Source organism: Pseudorca crassidens, chromosome 3 (genome assembly GCF_039906515.1).
Source record: "Pseudorca crassidens isolate mPseCra1 chromosome 3, mPseCra1.hap1, whole genome shotgun sequence".
Classification (NCBI taxonomy): domain Eukaryota; kingdom Metazoa; phylum Chordata; class Mammalia; order Artiodactyla; family Delphinidae; genus Pseudorca; species Pseudorca crassidens.
The window spans coordinates 126,212,734-126,237,399 of NC_090298.1; the positions used below are offsets into that span (position 1 = coordinate 126,212,734).

The 24,666-nt window shown below is 42.7% G+C and overlaps 1 protein-coding gene and 1 pseudogene across 1 annotated transcript in view; both read right to left on the reverse strand.

The window, feature by feature from the left end:
* CSF1R (colony stimulating factor 1 receptor) overlaps positions 1-591 on the reverse strand; it is a 30,320-nt gene extending 29,729 nt beyond the window's left edge. Inside the window, exon 1 of the mRNA XM_067732249.1 lies at positions 459-591. Within this exon, the coding sequence (XP_067588350.1) occupies positions 459-507 (49 nt within the window). The 5' untranslated portion in view covers positions 508-591. The remainder of the gene's footprint in view (positions 1-458) is intronic.
* Positions 592-1,387: 796 nt separating this feature from the next.
* Positions 1,388-9,834, reverse strand: LOC137221022 (large ribosomal subunit protein uL11 pseudogene; annotated as a pseudogene).
* Between the last annotated feature and the right edge of the window lie 14,832 nt (positions 9,835-24,666).

Sequence of the window (24,666 nt, forward strand, 5' to 3'; positions counted from 1 at the left end):
TTAGTGGTGCAGAATCTCAAGTCACATCTGAGACCTACTGAGTCAGAATCTGCACCGTAACAAGATCCCTGGGGAATTTGGATGCACGGTGAAGTTTGAAAACCATTTAGTCTAGTCCATCACCGCCCCCAACAACTTGCTATTGACTATTTAGTGGACACTGAAGAGCCCTGAGAGCATCAGGGACGTGTTCAGGACACACGGACAGTCAACATCTGAGCTGGGATGGATCCACAGCCTTGGCCAGGCTAGTTCCACCCCATCCATACCCTCTTTTCCCCCCACTGCCTCTCCAAAGCAGACACCCACATACCTACGGCCCAGGGCTTGGGAGATGGAAGCACGAAGTGGGGACACCCAGTGAGGGGCAGGGGTTTAGAGAGTCCTTCCACAGGAGCCCTCTCTGTCACATCCCCTTCACCCCCCACAATCCCCCAAGGCTCCAGGTGTGCTCTTACCGTGCCAAGCTGTGGCCACCAACAGGATCAGCAGAGTACCTGGGCCCATGGCCTCAGGGGGAAGGCGGCAGGCCGACGCAGGGCTTGGGGGTGGGCAGGGAGCTAGATTCCTAGACACTGGCTCTGCAGGGACCAGGACGACTGGACACGAGCTCCTCTCCACTGCACTGGCTGTCTGTCTTGTTTTCCTCTTCCTCCTTCTTCTTGGGCTGATCCCCCTTCTTCCCCTTTTAGCTAGGCAAGGCAACCACAGAGTTTGGAAATCTTTGTTTAAAAGAAAAAACTAAAAAACAGAGCCATGACTCCCAGGGGGAGGGGTTAGAGTCTGGGGCAGGACTGGCTAAGTTTGAGGCCCTTCTGAAGCCACCTCTGAGGGGCTCTGGGAGAAGAAACATGCCCAGTGTCAGACAGGCAGTCAACGGCACAAATGGGGGTCCCCAGAGTGACCAGGTGGCTCTTGCTCAGCTGAAAGAGAAGTTAGGTTGGTCTGGACAAGCCTGATAATAAACAGCATCAAGAAGCTTCCATTCACAGGATACTCACTAGCCAAGCCCTTTACGTTCCACTGTCTCCTTTGGTTCCCACAAAAATTTTATAGAGTAGGTACTGTTATCATTCCCATTTCACAGATGGGAAACTGAGGTTCATGGAGATCAAACACTGTAAACTTGCCCAAGGTCATATACCAAATGGTAGAGGTGGAATTTGAATCCAGGCAGCCTGGCTGAAGAACTTTCTTTTTGTGGATTAATTAAGTTTATTTTTTACAAAGAGCCTAATTGTGCTGCTGTATTTCTTTTCTTTTCTTTTCTTTTCTTTTTTTGTGGTACGCGGGCCTCTCACTGTTGTGGCCTCTCCCGTTGCGGAGCACAGGCTCCAGACGCGCAGGCTCAGCGGCCATGGCTCACGGGCCCAGCCGCTCCACAGCATGTGGGATCTTCCCGGACCGGGGCACGAACCCGCGTCCCCTGCATCGGCAGGCGGACTCTCAACCACTGCGCCACCAGGGAAGCCCTGTTTTTCTTAACAAGATTAGATTCTCTGCCCCCTCCTTTCCTGGAGGCAATTGTGTTTACCCCTTTTAGTTGATTCTCTTAGTATTTTCCTTCTTATTTCGATTCACATGGTTATAAAGTTACTTCTTGAAACTAAAAAACAAAAAAAAGAGAAAAAACCCATATAACACTGATCCAGGAAGATGATCATTCTTTCCATCTACTTAGATATATAAACATTGTAAATACATTTGTGTTTTAGCAAAGTGTTTTGAACCTTTAGTAATCATGAATACCAACCAAAACTGAGTCAGGATGAAATTGAAACTCTGACCAGACCTTTAACTTGCAAAGAGATGGAATCAATCATCAGAAACCTCCCAAGAAAGAAAAGCCCAGGACCAGATAGTTTCGCTGGTGAGTTGTACCAAACATTTAAGGAATTAACCCCAATCCTGCTCAAACTCATTCAGAAAAGAGAAGATGAGGGAACACCTCTCAATTCATTCTATGAGGCCAGCATTACCTTGATACCAACAACAGAAAAGGACATCACAAGAAAACTAGAGACCAGTATCCCTTAAGAACATAGATGCAAACGTACTCAGCAAAATACTAGCAAACCAAACCTTACAGCATATTAACATGATCATACACCATGACCAAGTGGTATTTATCCCAGAAATGCAAAGATGTTCAACACATGAAAATCAATCTAATACACCACATCAACAGAACAAGAATAGAATCTCACGTGATTAACTCAATTGATGCATAAAGTCTTTGACAAAATCTCACATGCTTTCATGATAAAACACCCAAAAGAGTAGAAATTAAAACAAACATCCTCAACATGATTAAGGGCATATATAAAAAATTCACAGCTAACTCAATGATAAAAGACTGAAAGCTCCCGGCCCACCCTGCCCCCCTCCCCAACTTTAGATCAGGAACAAGGCAAGGACAGCGGCTCTCACCACTTCTATTCAACATTGTACTGGAGGTTCTAGTCAGAGCAATCATGAAGAAAAAGAAATAAAAGGCATCCAAATTAAAAGCAAGAAGTAAAACTATCTCTATTCACAGATGACAGAATCCTATATTCAGAAAAATCCTAAAGAATCTACAAAACCCCTCAAAAATCTATTAGAGCTAAGAAATGTATTCAGCAAAGTTACGGGATACAAGATCAACACACAGAACTCACATGTATTTCTCTATGCCAGCAGTGAACAACCCAAAAAAGAAATTTAAAAACTGATTTTTTTTTAAATAAATAGCATCAAAATGAGTAAAATACTTGGGAACCAGTGTAACCAAAGAGATGCAAGATGCAAATACTGAAAACCACAACACACTGCTGAAAGAAGACTAAATAAATGGAAAGACTTTTATTCATAGATTGGAAGATTTAATGTTGTTAAGATGACAATACTCCCCAAAATGATCAATAGATTCAATACTGTCCCTTTCAAAATCCCAATGGACTTAACTGCAGAAATGGAAAAGCTGATTCTCAAATTCACATGGAATTTCAAAAGATTCCAAATAGCCAAATCAATCTTGGAAAAAAACCAAGTTGGAGTCCCACTTCTGAATTTCACAACTTACTACAAGGCTAAAGAAATGAAAACAGTGTGTTATTGGACTAAGAACAGATACAGAGATTTATTCTTAGAATAAACTTGATAGTTCAGAAATAAACCTTCACATCAATGGTCAATTGATTTTCAACAAGGGTGCCAAGACCTTTCAACAGGAAGAAAACGGTCTTTTCAGCAAATGGTGTGAAGAGAATTGCATATCCACATACAAAAGAATGAAGTCGAACCCTTATTTCATACCATATACAAAAATTAACTCAAAATGGATCAAAGACCTAAATACAAAGACTAAAAGTATAAAACTCTTAGAAGAATGCATGGGGGTAGATATTCATGACCTGGACTTGAAAATGGTTTCATAGCTATGTCACCAAAAGCACAAACCACCAAAGAAAAAAATAAATTGTACTTCATCAAAATTAAACATTTTGGTGCAAAGAATACCAACAAGAGAATAAAAAGACAACATGGCAAAAAGTATTTGCAAACCATATAGACAAGTGTTAAGTATCTAGAATATACCCATATGTTCTAGAGTTATCTCCTATAATTCAACAAAGGCAACAATTCAATTTAAAAGTGAGCAAAAAAGTTGAATAGATATTTCTCTAAAGAGATATACAAATGACCAACAAGAACATGAAAAGATGCTCAATATCATTAGTCATTAGGCAAATGCAAATCAAAACTACAGTGTGAACTACCTCACACCTACAAGGTTGGCCATAATTTTTTTTAAAAAGTCAGAAAATAACAAGCGTTGGAAAGGATGTGGAAAAACTGCAACCCTTGTACAACTCGTGAGAGTTTAAAGTGGAGCAGCTGCTGTGGTAATGAATTTGATAGTTCTTCAAAAAGTTACACAGAATTACCATGTGACCCAGCAATTCCACTCCTAGGTGTAACCGAGCAAAGGCTCAGTGCCAGACATGAATAGAAACCAATACTGTGGCACTGGCTTCTGAGAAACAAAGAGTTTTATTGCACAGTCAACTGGTAAGGAGACAGGAGGCAAGGCTCTCAAACCTCTCTCTCCTTTCCAGGATTGGGGAAAATTTAAGGGGTTGGGGAAATTTCAAGCTTGGAAGGTGATTGGCTAGTCTTGAATCAGTCCATAGAAGCTACATGTGCTGCTGGAAGCCAGATTTTCCGAAGGATTTAGCACTTTGTAAAGGACTCTGGTGGCAACCTTTCTATTCTTTGAGTTCCACAGACTAATTATTATTGGTTTCAGGGTTACCCTGTAGGCGTGTGTTCCCATCTCTGTCTGCAAAACAGCTCCTTAAATAGGTTTGATCAACAACCTATTTAAGGACACAAACCAGTTTAATTTGGTGCTGTTTCAATTCCCCCCTTTTTTCTGGTACATTCCTCAGCCTTGAGGGAAATAGGGGGAGGGCTGCTCTAGCTGTTTTCTGCTGATTAGGAGCGTGGATTTTTATAAGAGGAATGAAATTGAAAATATTTGCAAGTCCCACCTTGAACTCTTAAGGCTTGGGCAATCATCATGTGAGTGTGGGAGGCCTTTTTAAAAATACAAGATAAGAATGTGTAACCAGAAGAACGTTGCAGGCTCCATTGCACTTAGGTTGCAGTTGTCCTCAGGGTGTTGATTTTTCCAAGTCTTGAGGAGGACCCAATCCCCCAGCTTATGCAGAGCAGGGCAATATCTGTGGGAAACATTCATCACCTAGAAGTGTTTTATGTATAGCAGATACAGTAACACGTAGAAACTGTACACGTTTTATAGTATCTAATTATTTTACAATATGATCACTTTCAAGACTAATAACACTTAGTCTTAAGGAAGGGTCTCCCATATAACATTTCATAGGGCTCAGCTGGACCGGGCTTCTAGGGCTACTCTTAGCCTAAGCAGGGCAACTGGTGAGACCTTTTCCCAAGTTAAGTTGGTTTCTTGACATTTTGGCGATTGTCTTTTTGTAGGTACGATTCATCTTTTCAGTATTTCCCACAGACTGAGGTCTCCATGAAGCATGTAACTTCCATTGTGTTCTGAGGGGCCCAGACACTCTTGAGTTACCGTGGCTATGAAAGCTCCTCTGTTGTCACTTTGAATTGAAAAAGACAACCAAAATGAGGGAAAAATGCTTTTAGTAAGGCCACTGTTTTCTTGGAAGCCTTCTCTATCCAGCCTGGAAAAGCTGTGACCCATCCTGTGAAGGTGTCCACAAACACCAGCAAGTGTATATTATGTCCCATGGCTCTTGGCATAACAGTATTTACCAGTCATCTCCTGGTTTTGTCCCTTGGGTTTGCACCCCATTTATTGCTGGGTGTGGCCCAGCTTACGGATCGTTTCTGGCACAGATCAGGCAATTTTATATTACCTTTTAGATAGTCCTTTGCATTTGTGGATCAACAGGCTTTTGTAACCAGTGATAGGCTGAGTCCCTCCCATAATGGTTTCCTTTCCATTAAATGCTCAGGTATAAGCACTAGTCTCTGTTCACTATCAATCCAGCCTTCTTTGGTTGTTTGGTACTGATCACCATCTAAGTCTCAAGGGTCGACATGAAATCCCCATTCGTCTGCACTCTCTAGATCCATTTCCAAATACCAAGGCTTAAAAGGGATAGGTCCACACTCAGAATGAGTGCTAGGGCCTTGGGATCTGGGCTTTTGGTTCGGGCCACCTGTTTTGTGGCCTGATCAGCCAAATTTTTTTTTTAAAATAAGTATTTATTTTTGGCTGCATTGGGTCTTCATTGGTGCGTGCGGGCTTTCTCTAGCTGCGGCGAGCAGGGGTTACTTTGTTGTGGTGCGCGGGCTTCTCATTGCAGTGGCTTCTCTTATTGCAGAGCATGGGCTCTAGGTGCCTGGGCTTCAGTAGTTGTGGCTGGCGGGCTCTAGAGTGCAGATACAAGCCCGTGGCGCATGGGCTTAGTTGCTGTGCGGCATGTGGGATCTTCCCAGACCAGGGCTCGAACCTGTGTCCCCTGCCTTAGCAGGTGGACTCTTAACCATTGTGCCACCAGGAAAGCCCCAAATTACTTTCTTTAGCTATGTAACTATGTCTTTCAGTGGCCTGGGCAATATACTTTGGCTACTTCTGGCATTATAACAGAATCTCATAAGGCCAGTACCTCCTCTGCATGTTTAATTTCTTTCCTTCCTGAAATAGTACACCTCTCTCTTTCCATATGGCCCCAAGTTCATGTATAACAGAGAAAGCATAGAACTGGTATAAATGGTTACCTTTTTCTTTGCTCCAAGGTGCAGGGCTCTCGTGAGGGCTTTGAGCTCTGCCTTGTGGGCAGGCATTCCTGGAGGAGGGCTTCTGCTTCTAGGACTTCCTGATGAGTTACTATTAAATGCCCAGCCTTTCGGAGTCCCTGGTCCATGAAGCTGCTCCTGTCCATGAACATTTCCATATCCCGATTTTCTAAAGGCTGATCAGTCAAATCTGCTAGAATAGACTTTGTTGATTATTTGTATGGGATAGAACTCCATTTGGCATTCCACAGTCCAGCTTAATGGCTGTCATTTCCTTTGAGAACCTAACATAGGAACTGGCCATGAGAGCAAAGTTAGGGATCCAAATAGGACAAAACCTAGCCATTCCTGAGAATCCTCGCCATTGCCTTCTGATGGTGGGTACAGTCACCCTAGCTAATGGTCCAGTAGTAAATTTTTTTTAAAATGGTTATCAAATATCCCATTATTAAATTATTTCTCCTTGCAGTTCTTAACTAGCTGGGCATTCCACCACATCGCTGTTGATGTCATCTATGATGTCGTGAAGGTGGCAGCCATCATCATTGCAGCCCACAGACTGGGCAGTCCCCAGGATATCTTTAGTGGTTCCAGAGAGTTCTCTAGCTAAAGATTGATGATGCATCTATCAGGCAATGTTGACAATCAAAAGTGATGTTTCCACTGTGCTTAATGTTTTTCTGCTTTTTTCTATCTCTTGGTGGTTCCCTTAGGGCTTTGATGATCAGGGCAGAGGCAGAAGGTACCACATCCATCTGGGTCTGTTTGTTCTGAATGGTGTTTCACTGTACTCCTCAGACCCTTCCAATCACCAGTTGCCTTGGCGATGTCCTCACCAACCTTTTTTTTTCAGATAGACCCAGGGGCAGATCTTGGGGGCCAGGGCAGATGTGGCACAAACTTCCCCACTGACACACCTCGGGTATACAACTTTGGTATCGCTGGGGTCCAATTTAGGCGGCAGGGTGGAGGCAGCTGGGGTCAGATGAACCTGGATTCGGGAGGACTGAATAAGTTGCACTTTGGTCCCCTCCAAGCCGAAGGTCTCCGTCTTTCTGATAAATCAAATCCTAGGTATTTTACACTTGGTTGAGAGATTTGCAATTTTCCCTGGGAGGCTTTATATCCCCGGTCTGCCAGCAACTTTAAAGTGAGGATTGTATTTTGGTCTGAGGCTCCCTTATTTTTATTAGTAATTAGTATATCACAGTAAGACTCCCTCATTTAATGGGAGATCACTTAAGTCCTTCGATAAGACTTCCCTGAAGATGGTGGAGGCATTCTTAAATCCTGTGGGAGTACCATCCAACAATACAGTTGTTATATATTATCTCCGGATTGTCCCATTCAAAGGCAAACAGTTCCTGGGACTCAGGACTTAGGGATATGCAGTAAGAGGCAGCTTTTAAGTCCAGAACTGTAAACCAGCAAAAGTCTCCAAATAAAGTTGTACGCAAAGTGTAAGGATTTGGTACTACCAGATGTACATATCTACAACTTGGTGACTCGCAAATCCCATACAAAACAATAATTCCCAGTACCAGTTTTTTTGTATCTGACAAGGTCAGTTTAATTGGCGCTTAAGAAAGGTGGTTGTCAGAGACTTTGTATCTTCCCTCACATGCCTCTATAAAGGGTATTGCTTTACATTTGGAGCCTTGGCATCTAGACAGAATTTTACCACTACTGGGTCGGCCCTCTTAGCACTTCCTGCCTCCCATCAGCCCAAACATCCACTCTTAACCTTTTGTAGAATTTGTTCAGGACCTTCTGGTTGAGGCTTGTCTCCTGCACAGTTTGCAGGGCGTACGCTTGATCTGGGAGTTCTCTAAGGCCTACTTTTGCTGGTGAGAAAGTCATTTAATTCTGTTTGTAGATCTCCCAACAAGGGAACAGGGCATTCAGGCCTATACAGAGAGCTGTGTTTTGTTTTTTAAATTTTTAAATTTTATTTTTTATACAGCAGGTTCTTATTAGTTATCTATTTTACACATATTAGTGTATACATGTCAATCCCAATCTCCCAATTCATCCCCCCCGGACACACTTTCACCCCTTGGTGTCCATACGTTTGTTCTCCACATCTGTGTCTCTATTTCTGCCCTGCAAACCAGTTGATCTGTACCATTTTCATAGGTTCCACATGTATGTGTTAATATGTGATATTTGTTTTTCTCTTTCTGACTTACTTCACTCTGTATGACAGGCTCTAGATCCATCCACGTCTCTGCAAATGACCCAATTTCGTTCCTTTTTGTGGCTGAGTAATATTCCGTTGTATATATGTACCACATCTTCTTTATCCATTTGTCTGTTGATGGGCATTTAGGTTTCTTCCATGACCTGGCTATTGTAAATAGTGCTGCAATGAACATTGGAGTGCATATGTCTTTTTGAATTATGGTTTTCTCTGGATATATGCCCAGTAGTGGGATTGCTGGGTCATATGGTAATTCTATTATTAGATTTTTGAGGAACCTCCATACTGTTCTCCATAATGGCTGTATCAATTTACATTCCTACCAACAGTGCAGGAGGGTTCCCTTTTCTCCACACCCTCTCCAGCATTTGTTGTTTATAGATTTTCTGATGATGCCCATTGTACCTGGTGTGTGGTGACACCTCATTGTAGTTTTGATTTGCATTTCTCTAGTAATTAGTGATGTTGAACAGCTTTTCATGTGCTTCTTAGCCATCTGTATGTCTTCTTTGGAGAAATGTCTCTTTAGGTCTTCTGCCCATCTTTTGATTTTTTTTTTTTTTTTGGCAGTACACGGGTCTCTCACTGCTGTGGCCTCTCCCGTTGTGGAGCACAGGCTCCGGACGCGCAGGCTCAGCAGCCATGGTTCACGGGCGGGCCCAACCGCTCCGCCGCATGTGGGATCTTCCCGGACCAGGGCACGATCCCATGTCCCCTGCATCAACAGGCAGACTCTCAACCACTGTGCCACCAGGGAAGCCCGATCATATGGTTTTTATTCTTCAGTTTGTTAATATGGTGTATCACATTGATTGGTTTGCATATATTGAATCCTTGCATCTCTGGGATAAACCCCATTTGATCATGGGTGTATGATCCTTTTAATGTGTTGTTGGATTCTGTTTGCTAGTATTTTGAGAATTTTTGCATCTATATTCATCAGTAATATTGGTCTGTAATTTTCTTTTTTTGTAGTATCTTTGTCTGGTTTTGATATCAGGGTGATGGTAGCCTCGTAGAATGAGTTTGGGAGTGTTCCTCCCTCTGCTATATTTTGGAAGAGTTTGAGAACGATGGGTGTTAGCTCTTCTCTAAATGTTTGATAGAATTCACCTGTGAAGCCATCTGGTCCTGGACTTTTGTTCATTGGAAGATTTTTAATCAGTTTCAATTTCATTTCTTGTGATTGGTCTGTTCATATTTTCTGTTTCTTCCAGGTTCAGTCTTGGAAGGTTATACCTTTCTAAGAATTTGTCCATTTCTTCCAGGTTGACCATTTGATCGGCATAGGGTTGCTTGTAGTAGTCTCTTAGGATGGTTGGTATTTCTGCAATGTCCATTGTAACTTCTCCTTTTTCACTTCTGATTTTATTGAGTCCTCTCCCTGTTTTTCTTCATGAATCTGGCTAAAGGTTTATCAATTTTGTTTATCTTCTCAAAGAACCAGCTTTTAGTTTTACTGATCTTTGTTATTCTTTTCTTTGTTTCTATTTCATTTATTTCTGCTCTGATCTTTATGATTTCTTTCCTTCTACTAACTTTGGGTTTTGTTTGTTCTTCTTTCTGTAGTTCCTTTAAGTGTCAGTTTAGATTGTTGATTTGAGATTTTTGTTTCTTGAGTTAGGATTGTATTGCTATAAACTTCCCTCTTAGAACAGCTTTTGATGCATCCCATAGGTTTTGACATGTTGATTTTTTTTTTTCTTTAAGTAACCTGTGCCTTCCAAGTCTCAGCTAGAGACGTGTAACCACCTTGGGTGGTAAGGAGTAAAAGCACCCATAGCCCATACGGGGATCGAACCCATGACCTTGGCGTTATTAGCACCATGCTCTAACCAACTGACCTAACCAGTCACAACTCCCATAGGTTTTGGATCATCGTGTTTTCATTGTAATTTGTCTCTAGCTATTTTTTGATTTCCTCTTTGATTTCTCCAGTGATCTCTTGGTTATTTAGTAACATATTGTTTAGCCTCCGTGTGTCTGTGTTTTTCGTTTTTTCCCCTGTAACTGATTTCTAATCTCATAGCATTGTGGTCAGGAAAGATGCTTGATATGATTTCAATTTTCTTAAATTTACCGAGGCTTGATTTGTGACCCAAGATGCCATCTATCCTGGAGAATGTTCCACGTGCACTTGAGAAGAAAGTGTAATCTGCTGTTATTGGATGGAATGACCTATAAATATTAATTAAATCTATCTGGTCTATTGTGTCATTTAAAGCTTCTGTTTCCTTATTAATTTTCTATCTGGATGATCTGTCCATTGGTGTGAGGTATTAAAGTCCCCCACTATTATTGTGTTACTGTCCATTTCCTCTTTATTAGCAGCTATTAGCAGTTGCCTTATGTACTTAGGTGCCCCTATGTTGGGTGCATATATATCTATAATTGTTATATCTTCTTCTTGGATTGATCCCTTGATCATTATGTAGTGTCCTTCCTGTCTCTTGTAATATTCTTTATTTTAATATTCCTATTTTATCTGATGAGTATTGCTACTCCAGTTTTTTTTTTTTTTTTTTTTGTGGTACATGGGCCTCTCACTGCTGTGGCCTCTCCCACCGTGGAGCACAGGTTCCGGACACGCAGGCCCAGCAGCCATGGCTCACGGGCCCAGCCGCTCCATGGCATGCGGGATCCTCCTGAACCGGGGCACGAACCCACGTGCCCCTGCATCGGCAGGAGGGCTCCCAACCACTGTGCCACCAGGGAAGCCCTCCAGCTTTCTTTTGATTTCCCTTTGCATGGAATATCTTTTTCCATCCCCTCACTTTCAGTCTGAATATGTCCCTAGGTCTGAAGTGAGTCTCTTATAGACAGCATATATATTGGTTTTGTTTTGTATCCATTCAGTGAGCCTGTCTTTTGGTTGGAGCATTTAATCCATTCACATTTAAGGTAATTATTAACATGTATGTTCCTATTACCATTTTCTTAATTGTTATGGGTTTGTTTTTGTAGATCCTTTTCTTCTTGTGTTTCCCACTTAGAGAAGTTCCTTTAGCATTTGTTGTAGAGCTGGTTTGGTGGTGCTGAATTCTCTTAGCTTTTCCTTGTCTGTAAAGCTTTTGATTTCTCCATCAAATCTGAATGAGATCCTTACCCGGTAGAGCAATCTTGGTTGTAGAGCAATCTTGGTTGTAGGTTCTACCCTTTCATCACTTGAAATATATCATGCCACTCCCTTCTGGCTTGTGGAGTTTCTGCAGAGAAATCAACTGTTAATCTTATGGGAGTTCCCTTGTATGTTGTCATTTTTCCCTTATTGCTTTCAATAATTTTTCTGTCTTTAATTTTTGTCACTGATTACTATGTGTCTCAGCATGTTTCTCCTTGGGTTTATTCTGCCTGGGACTCTCTGTGCTTCCTGGACTTGGGTGGCCATTTTCTTTCCCGTGTTAGGGAAGTTTTGGACTATAATCTCTTCAAATATTTTCTCGGATCCTTTCTCTCTCTCTTCTCTTTCTGGGACCCCTATAATGCGAATGTTGTTGCATTTAATGTTTTCCCAGAGGTCTCTCAGACTGTCTTCAATTCTTTTCTCTTTAATCTGTTCCATAGCTGTGAATTCCAGCATTCTGTCTTCTAGGTCACTTATCTGTTCTTCTGCCTCAGTTATTCTGCTATTGATTCCTTCCAGTGTACTTTTCATTTCAGTTATTGTATTGTTCATCTCTGTTTGTTCTTTAATTCTTCTAGGTGTCTGTTCGTTAATTCTTCTAGGTCTTTGTTAAACATTGCTTGCATCTTCCCTATCGCCTGCTGCTTCTGCCCAGCCTTTATGGTTGGGGCCTCACACCAATCAGCAGTCTTATCAGAGACTCGAGGTCTGTGAGATGCTGCAATGCTGGCTGCACCTGGAAAACCTGGGCTTTCACGGGAGATGAAGGAAAGCACCAGGACTTGCCAATCTGTGGCTACGAGCACACTCTGTTCCTTTGTAGGCAGCACCCGGTCACACGGGCCGCTTGCCCTGCCAACCATGCCCCACATAGTGCCTCTTCTGAGGGGTTAGCTGCCCCCACCCGAGAATGGATGTTTGGGGAGAGAGAGGACGAAAACAAGGAACCCCTAAGTCAAAGTCTTAGTCAATATTCCAAGTTTCAAACCCAAGAGCTGAGAACAATCTATGGACTGCAAATCTCTAGAAAATGGCCTTCCCTCAGGCACTCATAAAAGCCCACACACCACAAGGAAGAGTAGCCCCACTCGCCACAACTAGAGAAAAGCCCACGCGCAGCAACCAACACCCAATGTAGCCAAATATATATATATATATATACACCATTCACTTAAAAATCAAAAAAAAGAATTCCCTGGAGAATAAACAAAGGAGAATGGAGAGTATCAAAGATGACCAGCTTGGACGTGAAGTTTCCCTTAGGGAACACTGAAAAGGTTTCCATTAAAGGTGGTTGCCAAGCACTGTAGCCTAAACGTCACACGTGCTGCCTGTCTGCCAAGAAATCTGTCCTGGCAGTTCCGAGACTGCAGCCACGGTGGTCAGAGGCTCCTAAGAGTTTGCCCCCGAGTGCTGAGGACAGGCGTGCCTATTGCAGAGGGGCCTGGGAGAGCCCAGGCTCTGTCTCACGCACCACCTGGATAAACTTACCTTATGGGGAGGCAGGTGGAGGAAATGACAGGATCACCTTGAAGAAACCAAAGTGAGGAGGCTGTCTGAGACTCAGAGCTGAATTTGAGAGATGAATTCAGGAGTATACAGGTTGAAATACCCAAGCCCTGACTTCCTTTGTGGGCATGTTGGGGTTTAGATGATGATCGAAACATTTTACCTCCACGTAGATGATCGAAACATTTTACCTCCCCAGCAGAAATCAAAGAGAAGCTCAGCTCAGCTACTGGGAAATTTACAGGTAGAATACTTTCTGCCCAAGACCTCCATATAGCATGTGGCCTTTAGCATCACCACCAATGATTGTTCCTCCAGGAAATTTTCATACACACACACGCACACACACACACACACTGAAAAGTATTTCAATGTTAACTCCCTGCTAGTTTGGCTCATGCAAAAGAGGGTTAAAACTCTCAGTGAGGAAAACCCAAAATGTCCAATTGTATGAAATTCCTTTAACCCAGACACGGGCTACGTTCTGGGGTGGAAACTTACCTGCTTCATGCTCCCTCATTTCCCCTTTACCCTCTCACCCCAACAAGGTAATCTGGGCTGGTTTCATTAAGAATACCCACCTTTATCAATACCACCAGGTAATTATATTAGGCACAGGTGAAAGCTCCCGACAGCTCTGTAAGGCAAGCTCTCTAGTCAGGGAGTGATGGCTTTTACCTCCTGGGTCAGAGGACCGCACACTCCCCCATTAATCCTGGTTCCAGAAAGTTTTCCTATACTCATCCAAGGACCAACTCCTATCAGCCAATCCTAACAAAGGAAACAGTCAGACATAGGCAAACAAAAAGGCATGGGGCTCTAACACAGGGTTGGGATTCTAGCCTGATTGATCCTTTGGTACCTCAGTGGCTGCAACCTTTTAGAGTGTCTCTCTTAAGGTGGGACTCTAACCCACAATCCTGATGAGTTTATTCAACAATATAGGCACTGGTGCATTTTAACAAGGTTCCTCACCCCCAAAGACATCTGATTTAGGAGCTGTTTCTTCTCTCAAGAGTGAAAGGAGCACTGAGGGGCCTGGAGGGCCACAGCAGAGAAGCAGGAACTCAAGAGCTGACCCTCTAGATGAATTTGGTCTGGGTGGCCACTCAGGGTCTGTGGTGAGGGCCACACTCTGCCAGGGGCTACAGTGCCTCGGGCAGGCTGTCACAAGACTGAGTCCCCTCATGAGTCCAAAATTGTTACTGAGCAAGGGCTCGCTACCCAACGTGCATAAGAGCCAACACTATGGGACTGGCTTTTGAGAAAGGAAGAACTTTATTATGAGGTTGGCTGCCAAGGAGACAGATTTGAGGGCCTTGCCTTGGTTGACCCCCGGATGAGGAGGTACCTTGGATAGAGAGGGATGACGATAAGCAGCGGGTGGATGAACACCCACAGTGTTCAAGGGTCAGCTCTACACCAGTTAAAGGACATTGTCATACTGGATAAAAAAGCAAAACCCAATATTTTCTTTCTATAAGAAACTCACTTTAGAGTGTAATTTGGGGCAGCCAGTATGGAGAACAGTATGGAGGTTCCCTAAAAAACTAAAAATAGAGCTACCATATGATCCAGCAATCTCACTCCAGGGCATATAACTGGAAAAGACGAAAACTCTAATTTCATCTTTCTTTCTAATAATCAAAAAGATACATGTGCCCCAATGTTCATAGCAGCACTATTCACAACAAGCAAGTCATGGAAGCTATCTACGTGTCCATCGACAGAGGAATGGATAAAGAAGATGTGGCATAGCCTCCTGTTGTTTCCCAGAACCTGTCTGGATTCCCACTTTCCAACAGTCCTGCATTGTGGCAGAGCCTGGAGCTAAGAGCAGAGAGAATTATTGGAACAAGCTTCATCTCTCATGGATGCCAATGAACAACCTCACAGCCTTCTCCTTTGGGCTCTGACCTAAGACTCTCCCAGCCTGTTTGCAAGAGGCTAAGGGCCTCTCAACTTCCAACATGTCCCTGACCCATCTGAAATGGGCAACACCTGGAGAACTTAACTTTCTAAAAACACACTAGCCTGGAAGGAAGAGCTCAGCCTCTTCTTTGGGGGAGGGACATTTAGGTGACTATTCTTGAGAGAGCAGAACAGCAAGCTTTGTCCTCAGCACCTTAGCCCTGTGGGGCCCTGGGTTGCTCTAGTTCCTGCCTTTGCTGCCAGGAGATGCGTCAGCTTGATCATACCAATATGGTAATTGAGAAGATGAGAAGAGAAGTGATGAACCTGCTGCAGGTTTGCTGGTTGGTATTAGAGCTGATTGAATCCCAGGCCCCCTGTGTCCCACTTCTGCAGATCCCACTGCTAGCAGAAGATGATCAGAATATACAAGTCTCACCATTTAGACGCACTGTGACCCAGACCCTTTGCTCTCTTCAGCCCCACCTCTCCCTGTCACCCCATGGTCTGTACTCTAGTGAAAATTAATCTTTTCTTCATTAAAGTATAATTGATTTACATTATTGTGTTAGTTTCAGGTACAGAGCAAAGTGATTTGTTTCAACACATATATTCTTATTTTTCAATTCTTTTCTTATAATTCGTTTATTGTAAGATATTGAATATAGTTCCCTGTGCTGTAACAGTAAATCCTTGTTGTTTATTTTATATATAGTAGTGTGTATCTGTTAATCTCATACTCCTAATTTATCCCTTCCCCCGCTTCAGTAACCATAATTTGTTCTCTATGTCTGTGAGACTCTTTCTCTTTTGTAAATTAGTTCATTTGTGCTATTTTTCGATTCCACATGTGATGTCATGTAAAAAAAAAGATGTGGCATATATATATATATATATATATATATAAATACATAAAATGGAATATTACTCTGCCAGAGAAAAGAATGAACTAATGACATTGGCAGCAACAAGACCTACAGATCATACTAAGGGATGTAAGTCACACAGAGAAAGACAATATTATGTATCACTTGTATGTGAAATCTAAAAATTATACAAATGAACTTATTTACAAAAAAGGAACAGATTCACAGACATAAACAAACTTATGGTTACCAAAGAGGAAGGGGGGGATAAATTAGGAGTATGGGATTAACAGCTACACACTACTATATATAAAATATATAAACAACAAGGACCTACTTTATAGCACAGGGAACTGCATTCAATATCTTGTAATAACTTATAACAGAAAGGAATCTGAATTTTATATATAAATGTACATATATATATATCTGAATCACATCTCTTTCTACCTGAAACTAACACAACATTGTAAATCATCTATACGTCAATAATAAAGAAAAAAGAAACCCACTTTAAAGACATAGGTAGGAAAATAGTAAAAGGATGGAAAAACATATTTCATGGAACTGTAATAAAAAAACCCCAAAAAACAGCTAGAGTGCTGTATTAATCTCAGACAGAGCAGACATCAGAACAAGGAATATTTCTAGGGATAGTGGAGAATATTACATAATGACAAAGAAGTCAATTATCCAAGAATACAACTATCCTAAATGTATGTGCACCTTAGAAGAGAGCTTCTAAATACATGAAACAACACTGAGAACTGAAAGAACAGATAGACACATCTCTGGTGGAGATCGACAAATCTCTGGTGACACATCTCTCTCAGTAACAGATGGTACAAGTACAGAGAAAGTAAGAATATAAAAGACCTGAACAGAAGTACAAACCAACTTGACTTAATTGATATTTAGAGAATACTCTTAACAAAAATACACATTCTTCCCTAGGACACATAGAACATTCACCAAGATGTACCATATTCTTTTCTATATGAAAAACCATTAAAAATTTAAAAAGCCAGAAAAGTTTAAACATCTAAATCATACAAAGTATTTCTGGTACCATAACAGAATTAAACTTGAAATCATTACCAGGACAATAACTGAGAAATGCAAATATATGGAAATTGAACAACACTCTTATAAACCCACGAGTCAAAGAAGAAATCCCAAGGGAAACTAGACAATGTTTTTAATTGAATGAAAAAATAATCAATGATCTGAGTTGTACCTTAAGAAACCAGAAAAAGAACAAATTAAACCCATAGCAACTGTAAGGAAGGAAAGAGGATAACAGCAGAAATGAATGAAATCCAGAAAATGTCAGAGAATAATCAGTAAAGCCAAAAGCCCTTTCATTGAAAAAAAAATCAATAAAATATTCAAGAAAAACAAAACAAGAAAGATACAAGTTAAAAATGTCTGGAATCAAAGAAGGGACAACATCCCCATCATCACCAGCCACTAAAAGGATAATAAGGGAATACTATAAAATGCTCTAGGTAAAAGGATAACAAGGGAATCCTGTAAAACGCTCTAAGTACATCACTTCAACAAGTTAGATAAAATGGACATATCTCTGGAGAGACGCAAGAAGATGCTTCTAGCATCAAGGAGCTGGCCTGTTGGTCCTAGGGTGAGGATGAGAAACATGGGAGGCACCAGCTAAGGTACCTCTGCTGTGCCCAGCCTGGAGCAGAATCCCCAGTCGCCACGTAGATGCATGAGTGAACCCGACAGAGTCCAACAAGATCAGCCGCCCAAGGTGTAGATGAGAGAGAAATAAATGTTGTTTATTATTATTGTAGATTTGTGGGGTTTTATTTGTTTGAATGCTATAGAAGGGAAGCTAACTGGTAATGTACTGATCTGGAATAAATGCCAAGCCTGGGGAGGGTTGGGTTTTGCCAGGCAGAGGCAGGGAAGAAAAAAGAAAGGGCATTTAGAAAGAAATGAACAGCAAAGGCCATTAGCAGAGCAGCTAGTCGGCCACTAGCAGTTATAGAACCCAGGCAGAGAGCAGTAGTGCCAGGAATCCCTTCCCAGCAGCACGCTATAGCGCTGTTGCCCCACAGTGCTTACTGCAAGATAGTCATACATACAGAGGGATCTATTCTCCCCGCGGATGCAAGTCCCCCCCAAAAACTCTGCTCCCAACCACAGCCCCTTTCCCAGCAGCAGCCACTGGTACGAATCATGTATATGCTCTACCCTTCCTGACCTCTGTCCACACAGCTATATGCTCATCCACAGATCCATTCATCCATCCACTCAGCCATACTGTGTGGTTTTAAAAAGCAGTAGTAAATGCTATTTACTGCACTGTGGGGCTTCGGGTTAAGCACTTAATCACACATCTTAGAAGTCTTTCCATGTCGATAGAGATTTACCTCAGTTGTTAAATTGCTACACTGTATTCATGAGATAAACGTACCATGATTAGTTTCACCATTTCTCTACTGAATGGACACTTTACTTGATTTTTCTCCACTGTAATCAATGCTGCGGTGCACATCCGAGCACCTAAACGACTGTGCGTGTGTGCCATCATCTGAGCGGGATCCATTCCGGCTTTTTGGGTCCAAGGGTGGGTCCAGTAAAATGTGAGGCACTGTTAAACTGCCCTCCAACAAAGGCTGTGTGGGGCTCCCCTGGTGGCGCCGAGGTTCAGAATCCATCTTAGGGCTTCCCTGGTGGCGCAGTGGTTGACAGTCCGCCTGCCGATGCAGGGGACACGGGTTCGTGCCCCGGTCCGGGAAGATCCCACATGCCGCGGAGCGGCTGGGCCCGTGAGCCATGGCCGCTGAGCCTGCCCGTCCCGAGCCTGTGCTCCGCAAAGGGAGCAGACACAACAGCGAGAGGCCCGCGTACCGTAGGAAAACAAAACAAAACAAAAAGAATCCACTTTAAAATCCACCAGGGAGAACAGGTTTTAGTGAGGGTCTTCCCTTGAACCATAATTTTACATCTCTTCCACAAATTCTTACTTTCAAAATAACTTAGAAAAACCAGTGGAGGTCAGACGTACCTGCTACTCTTGATCTGAGGAACGTTGATAACCACAGTGCACGGCAGAGAGCTGACGGTAGCACAGCCAGGAGTCCTTCCTCGAAGAAAAACAAGCACTCAGTGAAGCTGGGCTCTGCAGCTGGCTGACTGGGTTTCCTCCGCTGCAGTGCTCAAGATAGTTTATTTCTTGGCCAGCAAAACCCCAGAAGAGGCTGCAACAACTACCTTCACCAAACGCCTGCCGCTTCTTCCCAGCCTTTATGGTTGGGGCCGCACACCAATCAGCAGTCTTATCAGAGACTCAGGTCTGCGTGATGCTGCAATGCTGGCTGCACCTGGAAAACCTGGGCGTTCACGGGAGATGAAGGAAAGCACCAGGACTTGCCAATCTGTGGCTACGAGCACCCTTTGTTCCTAAATAGGCAGCACCTGGGCACATGGGCTGCTTGCCCCGCCAACTACTCCCCACCTTAGTGCCTGTTCAGAGGGGTTAGTTGGCCCCCCTGAGAATGGATGTCTGGGGAGAGAAAGCACGAAAACAAGCAAACCCTAAGTCAAAGTCTTAGTCAATATCCCAGGTTTCAAACCCAAGAGCTAAGAACAGTCTATGGAGTGCAAATCTCTAGAAAATGGCCTTCCCTCCCTTGCCCATAAAAGCCTGCACACGGCGGAGCAAGGAGCGGCGGCGCCAGGTACGTGGGATCTTAGCTGCCCGACGAGGGATCGAACCTGCACCCCCTGCATTGGAAGGCAAAGTCTTGGCCAATGGGACCACCAGAGAAGTCCTATTTGGCCAATTTTCATAGCCCTCTGTTTCGTCGTGAGTTGTCCCTGGATATTTTACAGTACTTCATCCTACATTAGAAAATACATTTTTGATAGAAAAAAAAAAAAGCCCGCGCACCACAAGGAAGAGTAGCCCCGCTCGCTGCAACTAGAGAAGAGCCCGCGCGCAGCAACCAACACCCAACGCCGCCAAACAAACAAAAAATACCATTCATTTAAAAACAAAGAAAAGAATTCCCTGGAGAAGCCACAAAGGAGAATGGAGGGTCTCAAAGACAACGCGCTTGGATTTGAAGGTTCCCTTAGGGAACACTGAAAAGGTTTCCATTAAAGGTGGTTGCCAAGCACTGTAGCCTAAACGTCACACGTGCTGCCTGTCTGCCAAGAAATTTGTCGTCGCAGTTCGGAGACTGTAGCCACGGTGGTCAGAGGCTCCCAAGAGTTTCCCCCCTAGAGCGGGGGGCAGGCATGCCTATTGCAGAGGGGCCTGGGAGAGCCCAGGCTCTGTCTCACTCACCGCCAGGATAAAGTTACCTCACGGCGAGGCAGATGGAGGCAATGACAGGATCACCTTGAAGAAACCAAAGTGAGGAGGCTGTCTGAGACTCAGAGCTGAATTTGAGAGACGAATTCAGGAGTATACAGGTTGAAACAAGCCCTGACTTCTTTGTGGGCATGTTGGGATTTAATTTCTAGGTAGATGATCGAAACATTTTACCTCCCCAGCAGAAATCAAAGAGAAGCTCAGCTCAGCACCTGGGAAATTTCCAGGTAGAATACATTCCGCCCAAGACCTCCATATAGCATGTGGCCTTTAGCATCACCACCAATGCTTGTTCCTCCGGCAAACTTTCATACACACACTCACACACACACACACACACACACACACACACACACACACACACACACACACTCTCACACAAATTGAAAGGCATTTCAATGCTAACTCCCTGCTAGTTTGGCTCATGCAAAAGAGAGTTAAAACTCTCAGTGAGGAAAACCCAAAACGTCCAACTATATGAAATTCTTTTAATCCAGACACGGGTGACATTCTTCTGGGGTCGAGATTTTCCTGCTTCACGCTCCCACATTTCCCCTTTACCCTCTCGCCCCAACAAGGTAATCTGGGCTGGTTTAAGAATACACACCTTTATCAATAGCGCCAGGTAATTATATTAGGCACAGGTGAAAACTCCCAACAGCTCTGTAAGGCAAGCTCTCTAGTCAGGGAGCAATGGCTTTTACCTCCTGGGTCAGAGGACTCCCCCCCACCATTAATCCTGATCCAGAAAGTTTTGCTATAGTCATCCAGGAACCAACCCCTATTAGCCAATCCTAACAAAGGAAACAGTCAGACATAGGCAAACAAATAAGGCATGGGGCTCTAACACAGGGTTGTGATTCTAACCTGATTTATCCTTTGGTACCTCAGTGGCTGCAACCTTTTAGAGTGTCTCTCTTAAGGTGGGACTCTAACCCACAATCCTGATGAGTTTATTCAACAATATAGGCACTGGTACATTTTAACAAGGTTCCTCACCCCCAAAGACATCTGATTTAGGAACTGTTTCTTCTCTCAAAAGTGAAAGGAGCACTGAGGGGCCTGGAGGGCCACAGCGTTACCGGGAAGCAGGAACTCAAGAGCTGACCCTCTAGATGAATTTGGTCTGGGTGGCCACTCAGGGTCTGTGGTGAGGGCCACACTCTGCCAGGGGCTACAGTGCCTCCGGCAGGCTGTCACAAGACTGAGTCCCCTCATGAGTCCAAAATTGTTACTGAGCCATGGCTCGCTACCCAACGTGCATAAGAGCCAACACTATGGGTCTGGCTTTATGAGAAAAGGAAGAGCTTTATTGTGAGGTTGGCTGCCAAGGAGACAGATTTGAGGGCCTTGCCTTGGTTGACCCCCCCGGATGAGGAGGAACCTTGGATAGAGAGGGATGACGATAAGCAATAGGTGGATGAACACCCACAGTGTTCAAGGGTCAGCTCTACACCAGTTAAAGGACATTGTCATACTGTATAAAAAAGCGAAACCGAGGGTTTCCCTGGTGGCGCACTGGTTCGGGGTCCCCTGCCGATGCAGGGGACACGGGTTTTTGCCCTGGTCCAGGAAGATCCCACATGACGCGGAGTGTCTGGGCCCGTGAGCCATGGCCGCTGAGCCTGCGCGTCCGGAGCCTGTGCTCTGCAGCGGGAGAGGCCACAACTGTGAGAGGCCCGCGTACCGCGAAAAAAAAAAAAAAAAGCAAAACCGAATATTTTCTTTGTACAAGGAACCCACTTTAGAATGTAATTTGGTGCAGCCACTATGGAGAACAGTATGGAGGTTCCCTAAAAAACTAAAAACAGAGCTACCATATGATCCAGCAATCCCACTCCAGGGGGATATAACTGGAAAAACTCTAATTTCATCTTTACTTTCTAATAATCAAAAAAATACATGTGCCCCAATGTTCATAGCAGCACTATTCACAACAAGCAAGTCATGGAAGCTATCTACGTGTCCATCAACAGAGGAATGGATAAAGAAGATGTGGCACAGCCTCCTGTTGTTTCCCAGAACCTGTCAGGATTCCCACTTTCCAACAGTCCTGCATTGTGGCAGAGCCTGGAGCTAAGAGCAGAGAGAATTATTGGAACAAGCTTCATCTCTCCTGGATGCCAATGAGCAACCTCACAGCCTTCTCCTTTGGGCTCTGACCTAAGACTCTCCCAGCCTGTTTGCAAGAGGCTAAGGGCCTCTCAACTTCCAACATGTCCCTGACCCATCTGAAATGGGCAACACCTGGAGAATTTAACGTTCTAAAAACACACTAGCCTGGAAGGAAGAGCTCAGCCTCCTCTTTCGGGGAGGGACGTTTAGGTGACTATTCTTGAGAGAGCAGAACAGCAAGCTTTGTCCTCAGCACCTTAGCCCTGTGGGGCCCTGGGTTGCTCTAGTTCCTGCCTTTGCTGCCGGGAGATGCGTCAGCTTGATCGTACCAATATGGTGATTGAGATGATGAGAAGAGAAGTGATGAACCTGCTGCAGGTTTGCTGGTTGGTATTACAGCTGATTGAACCCCAGGCCCCCTGTGTCCCACTTCTGCAGATCCCACTGTTAGCAGGAGATGATCAGAATATACAAGTCTCACCATTTAGTCGCTCTGTGACCCAGACCCTTTGCTCTCTTCAGCCCCATCTCTCCCTGTGACCCCATGGTCCATACTGCAGTTATAATTTCCTTTTTTTCATTAAAGTGTAATTGATTTACAGTATAAATATAACACAAGTATAAGTATACATAAGTATAAATATAACACAAGTATAATGGTGTTACTTTCAGGTACACAGCAAAGTGATTTGTTTAAACATATATATATATTTTTCAATTCTTTTCTTATAATTAGTTTATTGTAAGCTATTGAATATAGTTCCCTGTGCTGTAACAGTAAATCCTTGTTGTTTATTTTATACATGGGAGTGTGCATCTGTTAATCTCATACTCCTAATTTATCCCTTCCCTGCTTTGGTGACCATAAATTTGGTCTCTATGTCTGTGGGACTCTTTCTCTTTTGTAAATCAGTTCATTTGTGCTATTTTTCAGATTCCACATGTAAGTGATATCATGTAAAAAAAAAGATGTGGCATATATATATATATAAACACATATAATGGAATATCATTCAGCCATAAAAAAGAATGAACTAATCCCACTTGCAGCAACATGACCTACAGATTATCATACTAAGTGAAGTAAGTCACACAGAGAAAGACAATATCATATATCACTTATATGTGAAATCTAAAATAAAATTATACAAATGAACTTATGTACAAAAGAGGAACAGATTCACAGACATAACAAACAAACTTATCATTACCAAAAAGGAAAGGGGGGATAAAAAAGGAGTTTGGGATTAACAGCTACACACTACTATATATAAAATATATAAACAACAAGGACCTAATTTATAGCACAGGGGAAGTACATACAATATCTTGTAATAACGTATAAAGGAAAGGAATCTAAATTACATATATAACTATATATATATACCTGAATTACTTTGCTTTCTACCTGAAACTAACAACATTGTAAATCAACTATACTTCAATAATAATGAGAAAAAACCCACTTTAAATATGAAGACATAGGTAGGATAAAAGTAAAAGGATGGCAAAAGATATTCCATGGAAACTGTAATCAAAAAACAAAAAAACAGCTAGAGTGCTGTATTAATCTCAGACAGAGCAGACATCACAACAAGGAATATCTCTAGGGATAGTGAAGAATATTACATAATGACAAAGAAGTCAATTATCCAAGAATACAACTATCCTAAATGTATGTGCACCTTAGAAGAGAGCTTCTAAATACGTGAGACAAAACTGAGAACTGAAAGAAGAGATCGACAAATCTCTGGTGACACATCTCTCTCTGGAACAGATGGTACAAGTACAGAGAAAGTAAGAATATAAAAGCCCTGAACAAAAGTACAAACCAACTTGACCTAATTGATATTTAGGGAATACTCTACTTAACTACAGGAGAATACACATTCTTCCCAAGGAAACATGGAACATTCACCAAGACGTACCATATTCTTATCTATATGTAAAACCATGAAACATTTAAAAAGCAAAACAAGTTTAAACATCTAAATCATACAAAGTATTTCTTGTACCGTAACGGAATTAAACTTGAAATCATTAACAGGACAACAACAGGGAAATCCAAATATATGGTAATTAAACACTTATAAACAACCTATGAATCAAAGAAGATCTCCCAGGGGAAATTAGACAATTTTTTAATTGAATGAAAAAAATAATCAATGATCTGAGTTCTACCTTAAGAAACCAGAAAAAGAACAAATTAAACCAATAGCAACTGTAAGGAAGGAAAGAGGATAACAGCAGAAATGAATGAAATCAGAGAATAATCAGTAAAGCCAAAAGCCGTTTCACTGAA